This window comes from Cygnus olor, chromosome 1 (genome assembly GCF_009769625.2).
Source record: "Cygnus olor isolate bCygOlo1 chromosome 1, bCygOlo1.pri.v2, whole genome shotgun sequence".
Lineage (NCBI taxonomy): Eukaryota > Metazoa > Chordata > Aves > Anseriformes > Anatidae > Cygnus > Cygnus olor.
In genome coordinates, this window is record NC_049169.1 from 28,029,736 (window position 1) to 28,047,235 (window position 17,500).

The following is a 17,500-nucleotide window of genomic DNA, read 5'->3' on the forward strand; positions in this document are numbered from 1 at the left end:
TTTACAGAGTAGTCAAAACTAATCTTGCATGCACGAACAACTGTAGTCTAACATCATTTTGTCAAGATAGAAAATCACTCCATAAAATATAAACTGTAGTTTTGTGTTTAGAATTGAAGGATATCAAAGGAAAGATACAGGATTAGGTTTTTCTGCATGTACAGAAATATATTATAGAGATCATCAGCTACACTTTCTTGAAACCAGTGCTTCTGTTTTCAAATACAAATCTAGTCCACAGCACACAGTGTATAACTTAAACTATTCTGCATATCTTAAAAGAATTCTAGATAATTGGAAACTCATTACATTATCTTTAAAATAAATAAATAAATAAAAGTTCATATTGGACAAACAAAAGTGAAGGTAAAAATACGTTTCATGACTTTAAGACATTTATTGTAAGTTATTTGTCACTTCACCCTAAATGCTTTCCACTGTTATAAATGTGAAGCAAAAACACTGTTCTCTGTCTTAATCTTTCTCCTCAGATGCTCTGGCAAACCATTTTCTCAGCACAGGAAGTTAGAGTTCACTGCATAAACCAGGCACTCTTCAAAGTTGTCATAAGTATATTATAGAAACACGCACTACTAGACTGGTATAGTGTACCTTATTAATATTTCATTTTGGTACAATATACTTGCATTAACTTTTTTAAACTCAGGTATCATATTGTTTCAAGTCAGGGAACCTAAAACATCGTAACAAAGATTAGACTAAGAGCAAAGCCTTGAAAACTACAGCCATTAGTCCTGTCATCCCCTATAAAGTTAATGGGTTGGAAAAATGGTCAATCTTTGGACTAAAAGTTGATATTTAATTGAAAGAAAATGTTTTTTAATTGTAATGGGGATTTTGCATTAGTGTGAACATGAAAAGGTACTAAAGAATGTAATACAAGGTTATGTATTGATTTCCATCTTAACACTAGTGTAAAATGAAGGAATATTTCTATTTCATAAACAATCTGGCCTATTCAGCATCATGACTTCTTATTTGTTTTAAGGGCATGGAAGACAGAATTGAATGAAAAGAAGAAATAATGTAAGATTCTCAAACATTTTTTTGCTAGTGTGTAGGACAAAAGCCATAACACTGCTGTAAACCCTGATTGATTCTACACCAGAATTATCAAGATGTTACATGTCGCTTTCACATTTTCCAGGGTTATTTGGTTCACGAAAGCAAGAGCATCTGTAAACCTAGCACTATACTGTGTTAATCAAAATGGTTTTAGTGATCATGGATTATAACAAGAGACCCGACATAATGGATGTGCAAAGTCTGGCCACAGAATTAGCATCACGGTAGCCTAGTGACCATAGACATATTTATAAAATTTAGCTTTTTCTTGAAGGGAGCATGCTTGAGTAAAACTAATTTAAATTCTTAATATTAATAATACTCACAGTGATTCATTGAATTTGGGAAGTTTCATTTGCCTTTTAATACTTCTTAAAAAAATCAATTTCTTTTAAATCCTATACAGTTTTCTCTAATAATTACCCATTATTTTGACGTTCCATTAATGCACTTATAAACAAACATGTATCAAGAGAGAGAAATATACTGACTTGCAAATCTTAGCTAGTGTAAGTCATTTTATTTAAAATTGGAAGATAGCATGAGAAATGGATAAAGTATTTAAAATACTTTATGAAAAGTATTTCTTTAATTCTATTACAAAAGTTATTGTGACACTGAGTGCTTATGGTCTACTGTTAAGGTGCTTCTGTTATATACCCTGTAGTCTACCATTTGTAAACACATCGTTTTGATGTTTCTGCCAACATCCTGGCAACAAAGCAGTGCAATTTCAAATGAGCTAATTAACTTAATTGTTGATGAAGCATGAAACAGTTCACTCACCCTGTTAGCTGCACCATGACAACATAAGAGTCTCAGCCCCTGAAGTTACTCATCTATATAAGCCTATCTGTAGCTTTCCATTACGATCTATTGCATGCCAACATGAGTACAGCTCTTCTGACAAAGACCAGTCTATGATGTACATAAGTAGAAAATCAGGGCTGTTTTTGAAAGTTTAAATGAACACAGAAGTACTAGCAACTACTTAAAGAGGAAAAAAAAATCCTGAAACCCACTGTAGTTTGAAGCCACAAATGAAAAGCTTTATCACTTATTTTCTAAATGTTCTAGTTTAGAAAATCACTGGCAAACCCAAACACTGAAAGTAAAAACTTTTGACATCATTCTGCAGTTCTGTTTTTTTCTGTGTATCTCATGCACATGCAAAAGGAAAAGCAAAAATAAATTATCAAGTGAGAGTTAAAGGGTCACATTCAGTCCTTTGTGCTTTTTTATTTATACTAAACACATGAATTCCTACTATACACAAAATAGCACAATTTAAAATGTGCTTTTTCATACCTCTACTACCCAATATACCATCTAAAGCATCACTTCAAATTTTCTGAGGCTCCATTTCAGTAAAGCATAATAAGAGGATTAAACAGTGTGCTATTGAAAAGACTGTAAAAATGGTTGACAAAGAAAGAATAACAACTTGACCCTCCGCAGATAGCCTGAATCACCCAGTTGCTTGAAATATACAGAAAAAAACTCTGATGTGATTTAGTTTGAAAAGTTTGTTTGCCATCTTTCTCTTTTCCTTGCCTTAAGCAACCCTGAACCAAGAATAAAAATCAACCTACTTTAAAAATTGTCCAAAATCTTCACAAACGCTTTCACAGCCAGGCCATTTGCAAACTCCATGACCATAGAGAGTATGGGAGGCCCCAGTCTCCTCATGTGACGAGCTGCAGCAAAAGAATAAGGCATCAGATTCATCTCAAAAGCCATAATCGTTGGAGGCTGCTAGCGCCTGTCAGGTTACGATCAGTGACAAACAGGTCAAAACAGGTCAATTTAGCTCAGAGCAGTCAGAAAAATTTAATCGTTCTATTGAATAGTTCAACTGCCAAGGCTAGATGATGTTCCAATTAGAGAAGAAATAGAGCCAAAGATGACTGTTAATAAAGGATGAAAAAATAAGATGACTGTATAATACCATATGCTAATTCTGCCATATGACCTTGGTGTAACATTTACCTATAAATAAAAAATATACTCAGAAGTGATCAATTCTGAAAAGAAACACTGAAGACGGACAGTCAGAATTTATGAATAATGTGAATGCTACTATAAAATACTTGGATTTTCTGCTAAAATGTGTATAAAATTAAATAAATAAATTTTAAAATATTTTTGCTCACAAGTGTTGCTGCCATTAACTACTTGACTTAAAAAGAAATAAAAATAGCTGTTTTCCATGGAGCCTCTTTTTTTTGGAACCTCTGCAACATTTTCATCCATGTGCACTTATCAAAGAAATTCAGGGGACTACCCCATGGAGGTGGGCACCAGCTACAGATCCTGAAGGAAACAACCAACTTATCTGACATATAACTACACAAGTAATACTAACTGAAAGTATTACTGTAAGGTCTTCAGAGAAGTACCACTTTTTAAAATAATACAAAATAACAACGGAAAAATGTGATCACAATCACAGGACTAGAGATACTTTAATTATTGTCTCCTATTTCAATATTAAAATATTAAATATTATTTAATTCAAACAATTTTAATATTTTTGAAAATACAATAATAATTTGGGCTTTGTAGATAGAAATTTAATTTCATGCTATATTGAGATAATCTACATCTGACTATACAAACATATTTACTGATTCTAAGCACTACAGCTAAAGTACTCTTGTACACATGTAATCCATTACTTGAAAATAAAGAACAGTTAAGAATATCTGTCCATGTGTCTGAAAAATTATTTTAACTTCATTCATACAGTTGAATTCTACTGTAAAACACTAATGCCACTGAAAATTTGTATGAATTACATTGACTTACTCTTGTGCATAGAAGGAAAATTCAGTGGTTTCTTCACAAGAGACAAACAATATAATAACTGCTTTAATATACTAATTCCTAAAGCACTTTTTACATGGAGTCTGTCCAATGAATTGTAGACTTAACAACTATGCATATATACATTTTCTATGAAAACAGTAGTGTGATTCAACAGTAAATGCTTGACTGCTGAATATGTTGATTCAAATATGAATGAAACAATGAACCTACCAAAGTGCCCACAAACACACTATTCTGGGATTTCTAACTGTTACCAAAAGTTCCTTAAGTTCATGTGTAACAAAACTGCTAGTAATTGTAATTGCACCTGCAAAACTAGACGTCATTATTGAAAACGATGCCCTATTGATAAACAGCTTTGAAAAATCCGGTCTCCGTGATCTCTTAAGTAACCTGTATTAAATATTGTGATTTGAAATAATGTGACTTATGATGTTAAACAACAGCTTTACATCAAATGATAAGCACAGTTGAAATCTCATCAGAATTACCTGTCTCGCCTTGCATTTAGAACTGAAGACTGTCCATTCACTATGGAATGATGAGTTATTGGTGGTGATGCTTTGGAAGTGGTGGAGGAGGTAGTAGAGGAGGAATTGTTAGTAGTGAGGTCTAGCCCTCCATGTTTAATGCCATTGTCTTCCATACTGTGAACGCCAGTCACTTCTTTCCATAACTGCTGAATCTCAGCAGGACTTAAGCCAGCTATAAAATGAAAGAGAGCCCCACTAATATAACAAAATAAGAGTTTCAGATAATGAGCTCAGTGTTATTAATGGATTAATGCCAACAATAAAGCTGATACTGTTTTTCCAGCACAATCAATGTGTAGTAAAACATAAATTCATTTTTCTTCAGTCAGAATCCAGGTAATCTAGCTGTCTTCTCTAGGGTTATAAACAGTCAATTAGATGTCACCAATTTTAATAATATTACACTCCTTCTAAAAACACTACTCAAAGATCAAAGAGAGTGAAAGCTACAAAGAACTTGCAACTACTTCTTAAAATAATAATAATAATAATTTAAAAAAATAAAAAATAATAACAAACTAAATACATATCCAGGCATGATTTTTGTTGTCTGCATAATAAATTTCTTGATGTGCGAACACAACTCAATGCATACAGTTAACTCAGCTTTTAGAATTCTTCCTTATCAAATATCTCATGGAAAATAGAAAAGTATATTACACCAAGGATACAAACATTAATATTCTCTTTAAACACTGAATAAGAATAGGGAGTGGGGGAAGCAGACAGGAGGGAGAAAAATCAAAAGATGAAAATGAAATCTATGAGATTATAACAGGTTTAACATTTGAGCAAGAGGCATTTTAATTAACGACACCTACGTATTCATTAGTCCTATATAATATTTACAAAAATGGTTTGATTTAAAAACATGTTTTAAGAGACAATAAACAATGTGAAGAACAAAACTACTAAAGCACAGAGCTACATACTGGTGATTGCTTCAGCTCTTTGGTGCCATTCAGTGGCAACAAACAAGAAGAAAGCTAACAAAGGTGGTCCATTTAGAATTCCCTCTACATAGATGAAACTATGTCTAGGGTAGACCATCAAATTTCCCCACTTTTTTTTCATGCCACCCTACTGTGGAAAACAAATCAGAGGGCTTGGCTAGGAGACTCCATCTCATCAGTCTCCTGGGGTCACGAGCAGTCATACAAAATTTGAAGACCTTCGCAAGCTTCTCTCCTATATGCACAGTACTGTTCTGGAGTCTGGCCACCAGATCTTTGCATATAGATCAAATTTGCTCCATACTCCAGTTGTAGCCTGGAAACTTGTGGTTTCCATGATTCATCCCCAGCCACAAATTGCAATGTTTTGTCAAATATACATCTGCGTTAGGGTTGTCTGGCTTGAGTTGAGCACTTTGCATGAAGTCATGGAAACTTCCATTACAATTGTTTCTGCCTGAAGTAAAGACTCCCAAAACACAATAGAATAGCTGTGAGCATTCTCTTATCTCCTCTATCTTAGATACATACTATCTTATGCATCTAAGGTAGGAAATTAATATATTGAAAGATGAAGAGTTCATCATAACTATATACATTTACTGTCACTGCCAGTCTTCATAAAATTGACATCTCTGTTTTGAAGAACACTAAATTAAACGTAGAAAAGAATGAGAAGCCCAGAGAGCTTTTTGTGAAAGATCTTGTTTCACATCTAGGTTTCTCAGCCTGACACAGCTTGGGACAGAGGTATCTTAAAATCTAACTTTTTTGTATCTCATCTCAAGAAGTAAAATTAGATAGGACACATTCACAGTATATTTGACTACTTGAATGCAAAGAATTCAAAATGTTGATGTTTTCTGAGTTGAATTTTTGCTCTTACTTTCTGAAATTGCTCAAAGTTATTGCCCTTCACAGAAAAGGATTTAAAATTTATCTATTCATTCAAGCTTTTAATCGAGGATAGTTTTGCTTGGTAAGCAAGATGTATTAGAAAGATGTAAAGATCTTACTTCAGGTAAAATCTGTTTATTCGATAACATCTTATTTTGAAGATACAGGAACTCAGACTACTGAAATGGATTCAACAAAAATTATGAAAAATGACAGTAAGTTCCTTAATACTTCTCAATAACTGTCTCACCACTAAGTATACAACACTATTAAAAAAGAGACTGCTAGTAATTTAAAGACATAATAATTTCTGGAGGTAGTGTGGAAACAAATTGGTTGGAAGATATTCAATTTCATTTAAATTATGGAAGGACCTCATTTTTAGACTATTATTTTGTGTCTTGCTTCTCTGCCTTAGATGCCAACATCTACTGGCAGACTCTGCTAATAACAAAGTGAAAGAGTTGATTGGAATGTACACCTTAAAACTGGATTTTAAATCACATTTGTACAGCAAAAAGCTAAGATTTAAGGAGGCAAGCAAAGAAGCTAGGCTCTAATTTACTGCATTAGGGAGATGGGTAACTGGAGTGATGGTAATACTAGTAGTAATTGTTTAATGAAAGTAAGTAATTACCACTGTGTTCATGAGGTATGCTCCTACAAATAATCAGTTTTGCCATGGTAAATAACAGTTACTCACAAATGTAGTCACAAATCAAAATGAAAAGTAATGTATTCATTTAGGTGGAATGATATACATAGTAAATTATTCACTTCTAAGTATTCCCTTCCTCCTGACACTGAAAAAAATAAACTAATTTTGTACTTTAAAAATTTAAACCAAGAATAAACTCATCTTCTTGAATAATCAGAGGGCAAACATATCGTTGGGTCTTGTTACAAGAAAATTTTCATCACAGATCATCAAACTTTGGGCCCTGCAGGAGCTTAGCAAGAGCCGGTCCAGCAATCTGGGTGAATGAATCCCAGCTGGAAGCAGCTAGAGTAATGTCCTTTCCCATGCACAGTGGTCTCCTTCTCCTCTTGTGGTGTAAGCTATGGATGGAGCTGTGTTTCCAGGCTGCCTAGCTCAACTTGATTTTTAAAATCAGAAAGGAGTTTCTCTCTGTGCTCAGGCTAGTTAATTTTTACAATGTCTTCAGAGCACCCTGAAAGGTAGCTGCCCTTTAGGATTAACGGATTAAGGGCAGGCACTTAAAAAGTATAAAGTTAATAAGTGAATTTGCAATTAATTGTAAATTATGGCAATTTTGTAGTTCTTGTGTCTAAGAAAGACCAACTCCCATTTTACAAGAGACCTGTAAAATGGCCGTCAGATTTTCATCTGTATATAAAGGCAGGGTAAGTTTTAAAGTTTCATGGGTTGTGGTAACTCTCAAGCTACCCTCTCCACACTACATTAAAGGAGAAAGGATGAAGCAGAGGATCCAGGGTGGGATAAAAAATAAGAACTATAATGAAAAGAACCAACGCTTATTTGCTATACAGTATTCTAACACCAACAATCCAAGAGATTTTGAGATTAGTTTTATAACTCTTTTCACCACTATCTATTCTACTTTTATGTTTGAATAAATACTTAATAAAACAACTACTCCCATGCATCTGCTTTTCATTTTCCTACACAGTCTGATCAAATCTTAGCTTTTTCTTTTTTATTTTATTTTATTTATTTTATTTTATTTATTTTATTTTATTTTATTTTATTTTATTTTATTGTTGTCATTTAGATACCTTTGCATTTAGCTAACATTAGTATAATATTACACAGAAGTAGCTCATTTTGAGCAAGGGGCTCTGGATATAGGACATTAAAGATCTCACCACAAAATAAAGGCTAAAACACCTCCTATACTTTATTTTCTATACTTGACCATCAAGTAAATATGGTAAACATTCTTATCCCTGAAAGGCAGAAACTAGACTTGGAGCAAATACTGTTTCTATATGCAAACCTCACAGTTGTATGTGGAAGTTATATCTTCTCATACTAACGAATGCAAAAAAGAAAAACAAAAAAACCATTCTTTGTCAGTAATAATTTGTGTTTTACTGGACTCTTTATTACCAATAACTTATAAACATGAATCCCCCTGTGCTTCTCTCATTGTTTTAGTCATCCATGTAACTCAGAAATCTAAGTGGGTCCACATAAAAATATGTGTTACACATCTGTAAATCCTTCTCTATAACAATATTATATATCTTGCAGCACAGTGGAAGGAGAAAAATGTGCTTTACCACATCCAATGTGAATTGCCTTAAAGAAGTTCTGAAGGTTTAATTTAATATTACCACAGAAAATGTCTGTCATAAAATGTGTTACATTTTTATGAGGAAAAACAAGATTGATCCTCTTACTCTTACACAAACCTCAAACAAGGGAATCTGTTAAAGTTAGTAAGAAGTGTTTGGATATTTTCTGTGTGTAAATCTAAGACTTACAAGAAAGCCTCAACAGAATTGAAATCCATTAATCTTCATTACATTATAAACTGGATTGTGTGCTCTATCTTCCTGTGAAGGATACTATGGGCTATAAGAGAAGCCCACTGAAAGAACTGGGAGCCAGTCACAGCTCTGTATTTGGTTCTCCCTTTGCTTCAGCATGTTGCTGGAAGACATTCCTTCTTACCCTCGTCACTCTAACTCCAGATCCCCTGGCACTTAGTGGCCTTTCTGGAGATGCTGCAAAGCTGTTCTATGTTTTATTTCCTTTGCACATCCACACCAGGGCCATTAAAAATCAACATCCTATAAATTCACTTGTACATTTAAAGGAACCCCCCATGTGCAGTAGATACTAGAACCAGAAGGCAAAATTGGAAGAATGAAATGCGTCATTGGAATTCATTACAATTAAAAAAATAACGAGGCAGAAGCAAACAATACATTAATTTACTTTTAAAAGAACAATTCATATACATTTTAACAGTAACATTTTTAAATTTCTTTACTATTAGTTTTGGCCATGATTTCAATTATACTTAATTCTTTGACTAGAAGAAAGTTCTTAAAAAGAACCATATAGTAGTTCTCCTTAAAAAGTACTTAAAAAAAAAAGATTATTTTTATATTTTTTTCTACTACAAGTATTAAAAAAATGATTATTTTATATGTTTTTCTACTACAAGTGGATGAATGACTGTTGCATTAAATTAATGAATATCAGCGCAATTGGGTAGGAGTGCTGAGGGAAATCTATGGGGATTGCTTAATGTGAGAGAAAACCTGAGGAATTCCTCTTACAACAGATGGCACAAGAGTAGGTTGCAGAAGGTAAAGCTGTTCAGAGGGAGGATGTGTTTCAATTACTTTTTCCCCGTCTGGCCCAATGTGACTTTGTACAGAAGGAAACCAGCATTAGCAGTCTCACATGTCCAAATTCATGAATCATCTCGCCTCCCCACTGCTATTCCCAAATAATAAGGTGTAGTGTGATAGCTTATTTATGACTCTTTTCTGTTGCTGTAATTTTTATAAATTTAGGTATGCTTGTGTCATAGCATTTTCACACAACGTAATATATGGAATTAACACATTTACCTGTAATCTCTCAGGCCTTTTTTCTGTCCCCCTCCCCTTTTTTTCTTGTTCTACACTTGTCTATATACTATGTACTCTGCTCTAGCTCATCTAATTTCTGAAGCTTCGATCTCATAACAGTTATCTCACGAAGGAACCATATACCTGCATAAAAGCCAATTAAAAGTAAGGTTACCTGCTATGAACACAATCTAAAAAAATGCTCCTTTCAGGACTGAAGTGTCAGAGATAAGAACATTATGTAATTTTTATGACAGACATTTAGCTCATCTCTGTATGGTAACACAAACAGAAACACATGCCACATAGTTTACAGAGTCCTTAACATGTGAAATCTCTGGTCTTGTCTTAAAATGTAAGCACTCTTAATTTCCAAGTTAATTTACTTTTCAAAAGTATGTGCCCTACTTTCTTTCAACCTTGAATGTATTTGTGTCAAGTGTTAGAGAGTTTAAGTTCTCACTGAGAAATCTTGATTGAAGCGACTTTTTTTTTTCTAGAATTCTTAACTGTTATTTGTCAGTAATAATTCATTACTGTTGGATTCACAACTTACAAAAACTGTTGTTATATTTAACATATTTAATAGGAAGGGATAGCAATGACAATGAACTCTAAGGTATGTCCTTAAATTCAATTGTCATCATTTGAAGATTCAAAGTACTTTCCAATACCAAACACTTTTTTTTTTCTTAGAAAAAGAAAATGTGAGCTTTGGGATTACTTTAATATCACTGTTCGATACTTTATATATCGGTTCCCTTATATTAAATGAAATGATAACATTCACACTAAATCAGATTTCAGTAATTCCTCAGAGGAAAGCAACGGTGCTTGAATAGTGTTCCTATTAGAAATTGTTTTCAGAACACAGGGCTAATAAATATGCATCTTATTTCTAAGAAAAAAAAAAAAAACACTAAAAAGCTGCTTTTTTCCATAAAAGTATGCTGTAAAACTTATCTGCCTCAAGAAAAAATTGTAATATGAATAATATTTTAATAATAAAATATACTTAAGAGTCATAATGGGAAACTGCCGAAGTTCAGATGAAGATGGAATGGTAAAAAAGTTGTGCATTAGAAATTACTCCAATCACATTTTATTGGTATACCTTGTGGCAGAGACTGGACAGGAAGAGCAGACTGGCCAGGTGGGATGGAAATGAGTCCCTGACGCTGAAGGTTCAGCAGATGTTGCTGCTGCTGAAGTTGTTGCATCTGGAGGAGCTGCTGCTGGAAGACAAGCTGCTGGGCTGCCAACTGCTGCTGCTGCTGCTGCTGCTACAAAAAGATGGGGGGAAAAAAACGTAGCAAAGAGTAAAGTGGGCATTGAAGGCTAAAAAGACAAAAATGTAAAACCAACTTCTTTCCCTTTAATCTCAGTTATTGAATAATAATGCTATTTGTAGAATACTCGAACAGTGAAATCATTTGAAATTTTTTATTATATTCATTCAAGCTATTAGGTGTTAGGGAGCACGGCGAGATACACTTAATGACATGCTAAAGAAAAGGGTCAAGAGAAAGTATATAACAGCTGTTTGAAACGCATAAAAAAAAAAAAAATGCCCAGCTCATGGCAGATGATAACAAATTTATCTATGCTAAAATTGTAACTCTTCACAGCCGTCTGTGATTCGAAGGCACTCTTGTTTTTCCAATTGACTAAGTTTGGTCCGCAGTGGCCCATGAATGTGGTCTCCAGTGATCTATTAGTAAACTGGGATGTAGCCTTCATTTCACTGGCCTGTTAGCTCTCTCTCTTCTCTGGTCGGAATATATTAAAACGAGCACTACATTCAAGGCAAAGAAGTGCCCTATTATGAGTAGAAGTATAAGTTCCAATTTTGTGAGGCATTTCGAGACAAACTGGAGTCTGCGAAGACTCAGGAGGGTATAAGCAGGCAGTCACACTTCAGAGGAAGACAAGCTGCTGTGGAAGACCTTTCTTTTCTAGTTTGGGGAAAAGAGAAACTTCTGATGCGCTCACTGGAAAACAGACTGCATAATGGAGCAAGTCATGTGGATTGCCCAGAGCCTCCGGAGAAATACAGGAGCAATTTCTATTCCGTAGTTGATGGCTGTCTGAAATTCTATTCACAAATCCAAACAGAAACAAAGCCTCAGGAGGTCACGACTGCTTCCTCGACGTTTGCATAATGGGCAGCTTGAAGACAACGTCTAGGATACCTGCTGATCAATTTAACTACTTCAACATGTTTTGTTTGTATTATGTTTATATTTGATGCAGTTTGCTGACAAGTGCAAGCTAGGCCTGAGAAACCAGCTTGTCAGGTTGATTTATGAGCACATCAAACTGTAACTTTCTACTCGCCACTCCGAACCTACAGTAGCAGTTCATTAATCAGGGGCCTGTGACTTTGAAATCTGTGCTCAATCGCTTTTTTTCAGCCATGGACTAAATTTGCATGCTCTCTGAGCTGTGCCACTGAGAAAAGTAAGGCTCCTTCCTCAGCACGGGCTGCCTGTGAATACAAGATAATCAGTAGAGTGTCCACCACGCCACTTGTGCTTTGCACATTCGGATTCATTAGCGGACATTAGACGACAGCAGCACTGGACTGCTCAAATCCTATGTCTCAGAGAGGGGAGCAGGAGAATTATACTGGCACTGCTATTAAGCCCTGTAAAAACACAAGAACAAATCTTTGATGGCTGAATTCTTGCTACAGGAAAAGACCTAAACTAGCCTTGTCTTTTCCAAGCTTCTGATGGCTCGTACCGGTATGAATCAGCAAGGCTCTTGGCTCCTACCTCTTTTGCTTGCTTTCCTGGGTGCTGCTGCTGCTGCTGTTGCTGCTGCTGCTGCTGCTGCTGTTGCTGTTGCTGCTGCTGCTGTTGTTGCTGCTGTTGCTGCTGTTGTTGTTGCTGTTGCTGCTGCTGTTGCTGCTGCTGCAAAAGCTGAAGATGTAACTGCTCTTGCTGTTTCTTGTAAAACTCTTGTAGTTGTTGCTGAATAAACCATTTTGACTTTAATAAATAAAGGCAAAAGTTTCAAGTATTATAAATCTCCTAAACTCTTCTAGATTGGCATATGGTGGCGTAGCCATTAAGAATCACCTCATAACAAAAAATGTGATTTGAAGAGGCAGATCTACATACATTTTTTTCCAAGGCGGTTCTGAAATTTTCCAATGCAGATTCCAAAATATCCTAAACAGAAGGGCATAGAAAATCTGTATTCTAAAGGGAATGCAAGAGCCAAATTAACTCCTCAAATAACTATGCCTAAGTTCCTCACATGTCCTATATAACAAACCAGAAGCTGTACTCATCCACTTGCAAGAAACCAACAAGTCACTAAGGCCAAACTAAACTGTCTGTTTCTTAGGGAAAAAAAGGTAATTAATCTGTCAATCTGTTTAGTGGGATGCCAGATTCACAACTGAAGGTGAATTGCCTGGTATGATCATGATACTAGAAATTAAAGTGTTTAAACATACAATTGCTGAGCTATGACTATCAGATGTGTCATTTTCTGTATGACAAGTAAGCATCCAAAAATCTACCCTTATGCTGAGGTACTGATCTCTGACACTACCTTTACTGTAAGAACAACAAGTCCATGGAGTGTTCACTTAGGTGCCAGATTTTGTGCTAAGAAAACAGCAACCTCCTCCTTCATTTTATCCTTATCTGGGACACATTTTGGAGGTAAAAAACAAACTAAAAAAAAAAACAAAAAACAAACTTTTCCTATGATGAAACAAGCTGCTAAGTTCAAATTTCATAACCGCATACCATTTATGTGACTAAAGGGAGCACTACAGTTTTATGAATTTTAAAGCAACAATTATCTACAACTCTATTTGCACTTCCTTTGGCAAGTCTACAATTAAAATGTGCCTAAGCACTTGAAGATTTAAATATCAATTTGTTCAGTATTTGTAATGCATCTGCCACTGCTGCTGCTGCTGCTGTTTTTAATATAATATTAAATGTTTCAAAATTGCAATTTCACACTTCTGCAATTAAAACAAGAAATTTAAAGACTGAGAAGTTTCACATTTATTTCATTCTTTTTGGTATAATAAGCGATGAAATATTACCAACTAAGACCCATAAAATCTGGCTAACAGTTGTGAGAACGCCCTGTGCTAGCAGTCCAAAGCAGGTAACCCACATTACCTGCTGCAACATAACTGCTTGCTGCTGCTGGAGAAGTGCTTGAAGCTGCTGGGGAGACAACACTTGCTGCTGGAGAATCTGCTGCATTTGCTGAGGGGTGATCACCTGGGGAGTCATCATGGCCACTGACACAGGCACCTGCACAGAGAAAGAAAGATATCATCAAACATGTTTTAGTTTGCCTGCACCACAGTTGTATGTCTTTTTTATTTTGTACCAAAGATGGACCATAATTTTTTACATAATATTTATCACTGTGAAGTTCCAGTTTCAGTCAGAATCTGTTATTTTAAGACCACAGTACTGTGGCACTCTATTTCCAGAGGCATCAGATTCGATCAGACTCAAGCTTTATGTTTTGCATCTGTTATGTATTCCTGCATGAAATTTAAGCATTGGCTAGTACAAATGTGTATTTAAAAATAAATGATCACATGGCAGGGCTCTCAGCACTTCATAATCAATCATCTTATCAAGTGTCATAATGTTACGAATGGAAAAATCTATTGAGACTGTTTCAAAAGATATGATTAAAACAGACAGGAAAATAAGTATCTTAAAGCAGTAAAACACAATAAAGACACTTAGCTTAGAAAAATATTTGTGCTATACATCATTTCAGCGTAAGAAAACCCTTCTTGCTCAGATCGTCTATTAAGGAAGTCTGATTTATATTGGAAAAATAATACTGCGGACTTAGTGGAGTACAGAGCAAAGGACACCATGTCAGTTACACAGTCTTCGTAAAGGTAGACGTATTTTCAGTGAAAGTCTGGCAAACTTCTCATAAGATTATTACTTTGTCCATGAAACTTTATAAATGTATTTTTGGGTAGGTGTTGTTTTAAACTTGGCTTTATTTTCTGTTTGTCACACACACAGACGAAGTGTGCACACATGCATAAACACCCACCTAGACACAGTCTCTTAGGAATATAGGCGCAAGTGGCAAAGACACAGCAAGCATGTGTGTGTGAATAAGAGAGGAAAGACCTGTAAAAGAGCCTGAGGTACGTGCCAAGCTGCTGCAGCAGATGCACTGTGTGAAACCACTGCTCAAACTAACCCGTACACAGTCAGACAGCTGCCAGCAGGACAAGCTTTTCACCCTTGAAAAAGCAACCACTTGTCTAGCTAAATGCAATTGTTGTTGTTGTTTGTTTTTTTTTTCTGTATATTTTAGAAAGCCAGCATATAAATCCTGTTTTGTGATATTTTTGTGGGACATAGCAGACTTCTGTAAATCAGCAAAAATAATGTTATTTTTAATAAAGTAAATCACAAACAATTCTTAACAGGAAATACTTTTCTAATATTTTTATTACTTGAATCTATCCCAAAAGACTCGGCATCAATGTAACACTCCGAGAAAAAGAAATACAAGTCTTCTGAAATTTACAATTAGAAGAAACTACTTCATCTACTGTTACACAGAATGCTATGTTTCACACAATTCACCACATAAATTGATATTTAAGAGCATAAATGTAGCTCTTAAAATATTGACTAATTGAGAGTCTGAAAGTAAAAATACCATTAATGAAAAGTCTGCTAATCTTTTGCAAATAATAAATTAATTTTAAGAAAAAAAAAATCTGAAGTCCTTACTCTAAAACACAAGTGCAAGAGAAAAAACAGACTCCCACTCACAATCAAACACTTTGGGGAGGATTCATCTCTCTTAACTTTAACCATCCAGCAGTTAGACATTTAATCTCAGCTATCACTGGAATTTTCTATAGCCAATAGAATAAGGAAATCCTGAGGGAAGTTTATCTGATTTAGTTTTGACTATTTCAGCATGGGATTCATCACTCTCTGAGTGTTCCTGTCTTTCTCCATTGAGTCTAGACTCACTTTGAGAAGGCACCTAATGTTCAGATGGTTAATGTTGGTTGTTACCCTCAGTGACTCCCAGAAGTTCTGTAGTATTGGAAACACCACATCTCTACGCAATAATATCTTATTCTAAGCCTACCAAATCCTAAGGGCAGGACAAACAAGTTTTTACACTTTGCGATGCATGAGCAAACAGGAAAATTCACTGACTGCAACCAGTGCTCATCTCCCTCCGAAGTCAGTACGATTTTCCTCTGTTTACACAAGATCTGAACTTGCCTTCTAGCAACAGTTTGCCTCAGTCATGCTATTCAACACCCATGTGTGACACAGAAATGAGAATGCAGAGAGGAAGATAAGTGCCTTCCCAATTAAACCATTACCTTTAACCTTTAAACCCTGAAAGATTTTTCCTAACACTCACATGCCTGCTATATAAAATATAGCAAATGGTGAAGGTGTTGCACACTTGTTACTCTACTTCTCCTCCTCCCTCTACATTCGCTCTTTATCCTCCCTGGTTGAAATATTTTCAAACACACAAGTAAAAATTGTGATCCAAACAGAGTGAAAATCAACTTCTCTCTGGAAGTGGCACTGACTTATTTCCATTCAGTGCTAAAGACTGCTGCCAGTACAACACATGCCATGCTCCGTTCCTTAGTCTGAAATACAGATTTCCCTTCACAAGTCCCATTTCTGCTGGGTTTTGTTCTGAACCTCCCTGGCTGTGTACTTGCTCTCGTATCTGGAGACACACCTGATTTGTGGCACACTTTAAAAGCTTTTCTATTCCTTTTTTTTTCCACCGTATATATTTCAACAGTCACTTTCAACTGCATAAACTGGAGCAGAGAACTTAATTCACCTATATTTAAGGATGATGGACAAAAGCATGAAAAAAACAGACAGTCATGACCATTAGTAAAAATAAATATTTATATAGATAACACGGCCCTTAACAGAATTATATGTGAGGATCCATGTATATATATCATACCTGATACATATTTTCTTCCTCACAGATAAAGGGCAAAGCATTTTGAAAACTGCTTGAATCTCAAATTAGCAAAACTTATTACACAAATATATTTCTCTAATTGTAACTAGGTAATATAAATTAGTACATTTCACAGCCTTCAGGGATATACCAAACTGCATTTTATTTCTTACTGGCACAATATTACGGTGGTACCTAGGTCTGAAGAATATCAGAAAGGTGCTATGCTATGGCCAATTACATGCATTAATAATTTTTGTTTTACTGTCTGTATTTTTCAAGTTTTCTGTTCTGATTTCATAAAATTGTAGCAAAGAGGAAAATTCTGATTCCTTCTCATAGGAATCTCTCAATGCATCCAAAGTCAGTTCAGGCAGAGGGCAGTAGAGGGACCCAGTGAAAAGATTTGATCAGGTGCAGTATTGGTTTATTTCAGTGGGCCACAATCCCCCGGAAATTTCTCAAACAGACATCTCACACAAAAAATGAAGAGACAAAGTGTAATATGTGGTTTGTAACTGCAACCCATTTGTCACTAGATGTCCTCAAAGAACTCAAACTCCGAAGTCTATCATGAAGATGATCACATACAACAACCCTATGAAATGCCATGGCTCTGACAGCCTCAGAAGAACATGTAAA

At 35.2% G+C, this 17,500-nt stretch overlaps 1 protein-coding gene across 8 annotated transcripts in view; it reads right to left on the bottom strand.

Annotated features, from left to right (window-relative positions):
• The window catches only part of FOXP2 (forkhead box P2), a 439,155-nt gene that overhangs the window by 49,552 nt on the left and 372,103 nt on the right, over positions 1-17,500 (bottom strand). For all 8 annotated transcript variants that reach the window (XM_040550418.1, XM_040550425.1, XM_040550441.1 and 5 more), the window contains 5 exons: positions 14,020-14,157; positions 12,646-12,843; positions 10,983-11,151; positions 4,407-4,620; positions 2,679-2,783 (listed from right to left, as the gene is read on the bottom strand). In XM_040550418.1, coding sequence (XP_040406352.1) covers positions 2,679-2,783; positions 4,407-4,620; positions 10,983-11,151; positions 12,646-12,843; positions 14,020-14,157 — 824 coding nt within the window. The remainder of the gene's footprint in view (positions 1-2,678; positions 2,784-4,406; positions 4,621-10,982; positions 11,152-12,645; positions 12,844-14,019; positions 14,158-17,500) is intronic.